The following is a 10,377-nucleotide window of genomic DNA, read 5'->3' on the forward strand; positions in this document are numbered from 1 at the left end:
TGATAGCGGGGTAAGTGACAAACAAAATAAAAGCGGACTCAACGAGTCTCCTTGATAGGTTCCTCGTTTAATTACTATTGGATTTGAATTACTGCTACAGTTGATATCTGTTTTAAAATGAGCGTAGTTTTTCATAACTTCATAACTCTTTCAATACAGTTTTTGTATTTGGGGTGTATTTTGTATAGGCCCAGTATTTCTAAAAGCCAGGAACGCGGGACTAAATCGATTGCTTTTTGGTAGTCAATAAAAGCAGCGTAACGATTTCTCTTGTTTTTTACAGCCTGTTTGGTTATAATACTATCGATTACCAACTGGTCCTTGCATCCTCTCAGTGGTTGTTAATGGTTATTGAGATGCAGGATGTGAACATTTTATATCCTGTATTTAGGCACGTAATTAGCCTGAACTGGGATGAATTGTCTGGTTTCTCAGTTTTAGATATCAGATATGTTATTCCCATAGGGAACGTATCTGATATTTTATTTGCCCTATTTAGAAAATTGTTGAAAATTTGTATTAGTGGTGCATGTAGTGTAGTTAGGTATTTAAAGTAGAAATTATGTACTTTATTAGATCCGGGGTCTTCCAGTTATGTAGCTTTTTTATGGCTTTCTGAAATAATTCGGTGGTAATTGTATTTTCAGTCATTGAAGCGATGTTATTTCATTCTTGGTGTAGTTCTTGCTTCCAAATTGCGTTGGTGTTGTGCATGACTTCTTTGCCCCAGATGTTATTCCTGAATATTTCTAGTGATCTTTTTCTCTAAAGTTCATGGTTTTACCTGTGGACTGCATTTGAAATGTCAGATATGATCTAAGTTTGTTTAATATAACTATTGATGGTGTCTTTCAGCTGATAATAATTGACTGCGTGGCATATCTAATATAAGTGCTTCTACTTGTTTACGGCACTTGGTAATAGTTTTTAAGATTTAGAGGTCTTCATTGTAAATTCTGTTTCATTAAAAAATTTTTCTTCGAATCATTTCCTGCTGTTTTGTATATGTAAGATGGTTAGTATATATTTATATATTTTTCGAATAATAATACGCTTTTTCTTTCGTAAGCATATCGCAAAAGAACAACATAAAATAAGCACTACTTTTAATGGAAACTCTGAAAGAACTAAAAATTTTATTAGGATTAAACAGTAACGAACATAATTTTTGGAACAGCAAGCATATTGAATTTTAATACTGTTTTTGCTCCGTTAATGATGTGAGATGCGTCTTTATAACAAAAACAAACTATTTAACATTTAGAAGTAAAACGTGTCGTAAAGCCTGATCAATAGTCTCCCTCATAGCACGCCTACACTAAGGGAAAATCTACGGAGACAGGTCTTCATGCCCTCACATATAAGAATGAAAAATCCGTTCAACTTAAAGAATTCTGTCTGGTTGCATTCGTAGATACTGAACGGACTTTTAACAATATGCTCTCAAGTGCAATAGTAAATGCGATATCGCATCTGAGTGTTGGGTGTTGTTGATACGCTCATTAGCTTTATAAATCAGTTGCTAACTGACTGAGTCATTGAAGCGACGACAAGCTCTTCAACAACAAGTAGAAGTGTGAACAGAGGCAGCCGCCAAGGAGGAGTGCTTTTCCTTCTCCTCTGGGACATAGTGGTAAATGAACTGCAAATAAAACTGAGGACGGAAGGCACTAAACTATTGTTTATGCTACCACTCTTAAGGATTTCTGCAAAATGGTTCTAATATCTTGAACAAATGGACACAAAAATGTGGTCTTGGGGTAAATCCCAACAAAACCGAAATCGTAGTTTTCACTAGAATCCATACGGTCCCTTATCTTTATCCACCCTCGCTACGTGATTCTATATTACATTTGAAGGAGAAAGTCAAATTTCTAGGTATTGTTTTTGACAGGAAACTCACATGGAAGCAAAACACTTTAGAGCGCACTAGAAAAGCCAATATTGCGCTCCTTCTATGTCAAAAGGCTACTGATAAGAAGTGGGCTCTAGTACCTCATATCAATCAATGGCTCTATATAGCTGTCATTGGGCACATATTGCTGTATGGTATCATGGTATGGTGGACAGGTCTTTACAAATCTTCGTACTGTTCAGTACTTAACACGGTGCAGCGAAGAACTGAACTCTGTATTAGCAGAGCGCTATGCACTACACCATTCATTGCATTAGATTTGATGCTTCACTTACTACAAACTGGATGTTATTATTGAACAAATGGCAGCTTCATCTGCTCTAAGACTTAAAGATACCTTACAATGAAGAGCCAGTGAATATGGACACGCCTGATGAGAGTACCTCTCATCTACTAAGTTTTTTCCCAGGTCAAGCACGGCGGCGACTCAAATCCCTTAGGAGCCCCCTTATAAATCTTGACACTAAATACCATTTAAGGCTTCGTCAAAGGTTCTAGGTGATTCTAGATGGGCCAATAGGTGTAATTGGATCTACCAGGGACCGCCGGTATAACCTAACTTGACCTATTTCAACACCGCTCGAATCATACTGTTACTTTTATTTAGGATTGCAGAAGATATCAGTTTTGTGAAAGTAACAATAAGCTGTTTGAAGCTGTTGTTAGTACTGTTACCACAATACCCCCTTCCAGTATTGTCTATTGCGAAATTTTCACGGCTTTGCGTTGCATGTGTGCTCAAGTTTTTCTTAACTTCTTTCACATCTACCTCTTTAGTAATAAAAGCAGCTTCGAGTATTTCTGTCGAAACGGTGGTCTATCTTCCCTGCGTATCGATGACCGGATGTGTTTATAAAAAATTATGGCAGGCAGGAAAACGATTTTTAGCAGAGACGGATATAAGTTAAACACGTTTAAAAGAAAAAATCGAAATTGAAATTAATCCATTAACATCAGTAAAAATTATAATAATAAATTATATACAAAATATAAATTAATGAAGTAACATCAGCGCAAATTAAAATAATAAATTACATACGAAAAAATTTCAAGTGAAAAGACTTTATGTAAAAAAATGTAATTTCATTAATGAAAACCGTTTGTCTGCTGCACATAATCCTAACAATCCTAACAAAACTAATTAAATTTGCATTTCCCCGTCAATTGAAACTGTTTTTCGTGCAAGCAAGGTCAGCCATTAGCAGCGACACCAGCGTTAGCCAGCAGCAGCAGGGCCTATTTCAACCATCAGTGACAGCGGATGCAGCAGCATTTTTCCAATAAAAAAAATCTATAAGAAACAAACAATATGCGTGTTAAAATTTGGTTAATGGGACTGGGGACAACAACAACAGATTGCTGAACCATATCTACTGCAGATACGGTTGACGGCGGAGTAGCAGCAAAGTTACCTAGTGTTAAGCTTCGTCGTCATGTCTATATGTTGTTTCTTTATCAGATCAACTAGCAAATGAAAATGGTTTAAGAAACCAATAATAGTAACTTCAACATCAACGATGATTACTTAAATTATCTTGGTAAACCTACGTCTAATTCTATAATGTAGTTGTCAAAACTCGTAGTGAGAGCTTGGTTCTCAACGTATAGTTGGAGCTCTCCTTGTGCTGTTTTGCATTTCACCACATGTCATGGCACTTCTGAAGCAACGAAGCCAACTGAAACAACTGCGATCGACGACAAAGAGACGTTTACTGTTTATGAATTCTTATATCTCTGCAACAGATGCATTACTGGTTATATCGTCAAGTTGTTTGCTACTGTCGTCAACCAGTATGCTTGACAAGAGCTTTTTTAGTTTAAAGGTATCCATCGTGAGCAGTTTGGCTTGCAGTTGCTAACGTTGTCCCCAAATTTGATGTGGCAGTAACACAAATTATTACGACGAAACTTTTGACTATTCGTTTAAATTTTTGGGCGAACGTGATCGAGGATCGCTACGACTCGTTGTTGTTTTCTAACCTGTTTGATTTCAACCAGCAGTGTTGTGAGTTGAAAGGCTGAGGTAAATGATTTATATGCTTTCAAATTTTTTCGTCCAAACTATGAAGTACGTTATTGGATTGTTTATTCAATCATTAGCCATGTCTAAAAGTAGGCAGCGTCATTTGCGGCTTGCACAATACCAAAAACAAAGGTCAGGAACTATAGGAAATGCTAATTTTGGGTTTCCTGCTAATATTTGTTAATTGTGTCAAGCTGAAAGCGACATTGAAAATTAAATAATTAAAAGTTGCAATAACATCGATTGCAATTTAAACTATTTAAATTATTAAAATATTGAAAATAATTAAATTGAGGTAGTTGGAGTATCTTGAATTAACGGCATTCAACATAGGTAAGACTTACAAAAGTTTTGTTTACAAAGACAATAAGTAATAATCAAAAAGTCAGTTCAGCTCTATGAAACAGTTGAGCTCTGGGCTCAGGAGTTGTGTAGTAGAAAATTTTGAAGTAGTTAATAGTGTTAAAAGCAAGAATTAGTAATTAAATATCAGAAATAGACATCGGAAAAGAGTTTTCAATAATATAAATATATGTATGGTTGGCAACTCTGCCCTAGAGAAGATATTAAGAGAGATGTCAGAAGTAGTGTGATGAGCGGAGTTAGTTGAAGTTTGATTGTTGATGGTGACGTGTGTGGGTGCGTACTGTTAAGAAGTAGTAAAAAATCGCTTGTAATTGTGTTGTTATAAAGTTGATTTAAAATAAGTTGTACACCACTAATGTTTAACAATAAATAGGCTTAAGTGGAAAATATAACATTGTAACAATCAAGTGTAGTTTACTCAATAAAGTAAACAAATCGCTTGTAATTGTGTTGTCATGAAATTGATATGAAATAAATTGTACAACGTTTAACGATAAATAAGGTTCAGTTCACTCTATAAAGTAAACCCGGCACTACATGCAAAATATGCTAATTATTATATAACAATAATATGTTTTTATACTTATATTTAAGAGATCAGTAATCTCTTAAATTACTTAAGAAATAAATGAAATACAAAAACAAAAAACTGAACTAAATCTTTACCTGCACCAACCTTTTAAAAAATTTTCTATGGAATTACAAAAACAACTACCTTGTATGAAAATTGCATTTTATATTTTCATTTTAAAAATTTCGCGCAGAATTTGCGCGATACTCTTGATTTTTATATTATATAACGCAAGTGTACCAGTTATTTGTGAGTTTTAAAATAGGAAGCAAATTTTAAGAGTTATTTCTGCGCGAAAAAATAAAAGACATATAACAATAATTAGTTTTGATGAATATAATAAAAATCAAATTTAATTATTATTTTTTGAGTTTTATTTTAAAATGCAAATGATAACAGTTATAAGATGATTTTTATTTTTTTTATGATAACTGTTACGGTCCCTGCTTATATATTTGTCCCTCAAATCAGTTTTCAGAAATGTCAACAACAGTTCATTATTCGCGATGCTGTTTGTTCATTCCAATTTATGCCGCAAACATTTCCCAGCTCATTTAGAATCTGCACCCAAGAAAGGTTAAGATATAACAATTTTTTGGTCAATTGATTGGATAATCTTTCGGTACCATATATATACATGGTTCTGAAAATGTAATTGAGATGCAATTTTAAGGTATATAAATGTCCATCTTCCGCCCCAATCTCAAACATTAAAATATATGTTGGCGTAAATTGATATATACTTGACAATACTTGAGCACCATATGATTGTATTGCTCTACTTATTGCTAGAAATAGATTCCATTTTGCTTTTATAGGCATGCCATCCCTACTAAGAAAGTTGTTCCACGTAAGATTTATACTATTTTTAGCTGCAATAGTTCTCCTCTCTACATGCTTCCTAAAGTTTATTGTTAGAGTCAATGTCACGCCTAGATAGCAGTATTCATTCACTATTCTTATTTCTTCTCTTCTGATTTGCCAATCTACCTCCTTTTCAAAAGACCATAATTGCGGATTTAGTTAGATTGACTGCTAAATGTCAACTATGACAGTATTATTCCAACTTATAAATAATTTTTTCAGTGTCGTTATATCGTCAGCCAGTATGACAATGTCGTCGGCATACATTAAAGTTCGCATGTTTAGTTCTTCTATCTGTATGCCTCCTCCCAAAAAATCATGTAAGTCATTGAGATAAAGAACAAACAAGTGCGGTGATAACATACAACCTTGTTTCACTCCGCTTACATCTGAGAATTCATTAGATAGGTCTTTTCCAGTCCATACTGCACATTTAGTGTTCGAGTTCACATTTTCAATAAAACGGACCATTATAGTTGAGACTCCAGCTGAGTGAAGCTTTTAAATTAACGCCTTTCGAGAGACCTTATCGAAGGCTGTTTTAAAATTTACAAAAAAGGCATACGTTTTCTTATTGTTTTTAAAATTTATCTGTACTATTGATGACAAGTTGTAAATATTATCCACTGTAGAATAATTCTTCCGGAACCCGGCCTGAAATTCGTTTATTATTCTATTACTTTCGGTCCAATTTGTTAGTCTGTCTGTTACTACACCAATCATAATTTTTGCAATACAATTCATAAACGATACTCCGCGATAGTTGCACGGTAATCCTACATCACCTTTCTTATGTATGGGGTATATTATGCTTTTCACAAACGAAGATAGTTCAAAAAATGCAATAGAACAACTTTGGAAGGTTGAAGAAGTTGATACTCACTCAAAGGTCTTGTCAATAGCAGAGCAACAATGTGAAGCTCAATTCACTCAAACTACATATCAGAATGTTACGGGACGATTCATCGTACGTCTTCCTTTTATAAATGACAGATTCGCTTTGGGAGATCCGAAAGACATTGCTACAAATAGATTTCTAGCAATAGAGCGTATACTTTCAGAGGATAGTCACCTCAAACGACAATAAGTAGAGTTTTTAGATGAATATGAAAAATTGGGACATATGACCGAAATAGATATTGAAAGGATTATGTCACCACATTATTTTATCCCACACCATTGTGTTCTTAAACCTGACAGTACCACCACCAAGTTACGTGTGGTATTTGATGCATCATCCAAAACAACATCAGGACAATCTCTCAATGATTTACTACACATCGGACCAACTGTTCAAAGTGAATTACTGTCTATTTTATTACGATTCCGTCTTCCTCGTTATGTGTTTACAACAGACATTGAAAAGATGTACCGAGAAATACTTGTACATCCAGAAGACAGACAATGTCAACTTATTGTTTGGAAAAATGAACCAAGTCAACCTATAAAGTACTTTGAACTCAACACAGTAACATATGGTACTAGATCTGCACCATATCTAGCAACCAAATGTTTTCAAGCTTTAGCTGATGACAATATACAAAATTATCCATTAGGTGCATCAGCTCTCAAAGAAAACTTCTATGTAGATGATTGTTTACACGGGGCAGATAGTTTGAGAACATTGTTGGAAACCCAGAGTCAGCTAAACAAAATACTGACAGCAAGCGGTTTTGAATTGCGAAAATGGTGCGCAAATCATCCAAGTTTACTACAAGGAATTCCACACGATGACCTAGAAGTCAATTTAGACTTAGAAAACAATAACGATACAACAAAAACTCTTGGATTATCCTGGTGTCCAAAATCTGATAGTTTATGCGTCAAGGTTAAATTGGAACCTGTTTGCAGCACGACGAAGCGCAGTGCAACTTCAGATTTAGCAAGGCTATTTGATCCACTAGGACTTTTGTCACCAGTTGTGGTGATGGCAAAGATCTTTATTCAAGAATTATGGAATTTAAAGATGGATTGGGATGAAAAACTGCCGACTGAATTACATAAACAGTGGTTAGAGTTCCGGAACAATTTGACGAAAGTAAATTGTCTACAGATATCTCGTCATATTTTCAAGGGCGAAGTTCCTGCGAACATTCAATTACACATCTTTACAGATGCATCAGAAAAGGCATATGGTGCTGCAGCGTATTTGCGATCAACACTTCAGAATGATCAAATTATTGTACGACTATTGTGCGCCAAATCTCGGGTTGCACCTTTGAAAAGGTTGACATTACCTCGTCTCGAACTTTGTGCAGCTGTGGTTGGCGCAGAACTAGCAACAAGAATAAAGAACGATCTACAAATAAGAAATTACCAGACGTTCTTTTGGTGTGATTCACAGATAGTGATATCATGGATCAACTCTCCATCATCAAAGTTTCACACTTTCGTTGCAAACAGAGTAAGCAACATTCATCAATTAACAGCCACAAGTCAGTGGCGCCACGTCAGTTCGGAACACAATCCTGCTGACATTTAATCAAGTGGCCTTGCACCCCATAAACTACAGTCATCAAGTATGTGGTTTTATGGACCTATGTTCCTGCATGGTCGGGAAGAACTGTGGCCTTCAAAACCATCATCAGCGTTAAAGTCCGAAACCCTCATTGATCCTGAATGGAAGAAGGAAACTCCAGTATCTACATTGTCTGTTGTTGAAGGCACAGCAAATCCTGGAGAGTTCATATACTCAATACGACACAACAACTCATTTGGAAGACTTCAACGGATATTATCGTATATATATTAAGATTCGTAAAAAGAACCAGAAGAAAACAAAATGATCATTCAAGCAATTTTTTGACTCCATATGATCTAGATGCAGCACATCAGGTCATCATCAAAAGTATTCAATATGCAAAATTCAAAAATGAAATCAAAATTATGAAATCTGATGGAAGAATAAATAAGTCCAGTGCATTGGCATCACTGGCACCTTTTATTGATAATACGGGCATCATAAGAGTTGGTGGACTTTTGGATGCAGCCTCATTATCGTATGACGCCAAACATCCTATGTTGTTGCCTTATAACGACCCCATTGTCAAATTAATAATGGAACAAGTCCATTAAAAATACATGCACTGTGGTCCGCAGTCTCTCCTAGCTAACATGCGTCAACGATACTGGCCAATTAAGGGCAAATTGATGGCAAGGTCAGTGGTACAACATTGTGTACGTTGTACTAAAGTAAGACCACAATTTTATGAACAACTGATGGGTAATTTGCCAGCGACAAGAGTACATCCTGGGCGACCATTCATCACCACTGGAGTGGACTTTTGCGGACCTTTTTGGATACATTACGGAACCCGAGGCAAGAAACCACACAAGGCATACATTGCTGTGTACTGTTGTTTTACAACTAAGGCAGTTCACCTCGAAGTAGTTAGCGATTTAACCACAGATGCATTCATCGGATCGCTGAAACGTTTTATTGCTCGAAGAGGACACTGCAAAAATTTGTTTTGTGACAATGCCACAAATTTCGTGGGAGCAAGCAATCAATTACTTGAACTTGCAGACTCTATTCAAACAAGCAAGGCACAAGAGAAGATAATTAACGAATGTAATGAAAGAGGAATAACATTTAAATTTATACCTCCTCGTGCACCACACTTCGGTGGACTGTGGGAAGCAGCAGTCAAATCAGCAAAACACTTATTGATACGAAGTACTAAGACCACTTCATTACATAAACAGTGGTTAGAGTTCCGGAACAATTTGACGAAAGTAAATTGTCTACAGATATCTCGTCATATTTTCAAGGGCGAAGTTCCTGCGAACATTCAATTACACATCTTTACAGATGCATCAGAAAAGGCATATGGTGCTGCAGCGTATTTGCGATCAACACTTCAGAATGATCAAATTATTGTACGACTATTGTGCGCCAAATCTCGGGTTGCACCTTTGAAAAGGTTGACATTACCTCGTCTCGAACTTTGTGCAGCTGTGGTTGGCGCAGAACTAGCAACAAGAATAAAGAACGATCTACAAATAAGAAATTACCAGACGTTCTTTTGGTGTGATTCACAGATAGTGATATCATGGATCAACTCTCCATCATCAAAGTTTCACACTTTCGTTGCAAACAGAGTAAGCAACATTCATCAATTAACAGCCACAAGTCAGTGGCGCCACGTCAGTTCGGAACACAATCCTGCTGACATTTAATCAAGTGGCCTTGCACCCCATAAACTACAGTCATCAAGTATGTGGTTTTATGGACCTATGTTCCTGCATGGTCGGGAAGAACTGTGGCCTTCAAAACCATCATCAGCGTTAAAGTCCGAAACCCTCATTGATCCTGAATGGAAGAAGGAAACTCCAGTATCTACATTGTCTGTTGTTGAAGGCACAGCAAATCCTGGAGAGTTCATATACTCAATACGACACAACAACTCATTTGGAAGACTTCAACGGATATTATCGTATATATATTAAGATTCGTAAAAAGAACCAGAAGAAAACAAAATGATCATTCAAGCAATTTTTTGACTCCATATGATCTAGATGCAGCACATCAGGTCATCATCAAAAGTATTCAATATGCAAAATTCAAAAATGAAATCAAAATTATGAAATCTGATGGAAGAATAAATAAGTCCAGTGCATTGGCATCACTGGCACCTT

General features: G+C 35.9%; 1 protein-coding gene across 1 annotated transcript; it reads left to right on the forward strand.

Moving 5' to 3' along the window:
• The first annotated feature begins 6,862 nt into the window (after positions 1-6,862).
• On the forward strand, positions 6,863-8,221 carry LOC119667486. Its single transcript, XM_038076779.1, has one exon. The coding sequence runs from the start codon at positions 6,863-6,865 to the stop codon at positions 8,219-8,221; it is 1,359 nt and encodes a 452-aa protein (XP_037932707.1).
• Positions 8,222-10,377: the final 2,156 nt, after the last annotated feature.

This window comes from Teleopsis dalmanni, chromosome 1 (assembly GCF_002237135.1).
Source record: "Teleopsis dalmanni isolate 2A chromosome 1, ASM223713v2, whole genome shotgun sequence".
Classification (NCBI taxonomy): Eukaryota; Metazoa; Arthropoda; class Insecta; order Diptera; family Diopsidae; genus Teleopsis; species Teleopsis dalmanni.

Coding starts and splice junctions, on each gene's coding strand:
- LOC119667486 (XM_038076779.1), top strand. CDS start 6,863: ATGACCGAAATAGATATTGAAAGGATTATGTCACCACATTATTTTATC.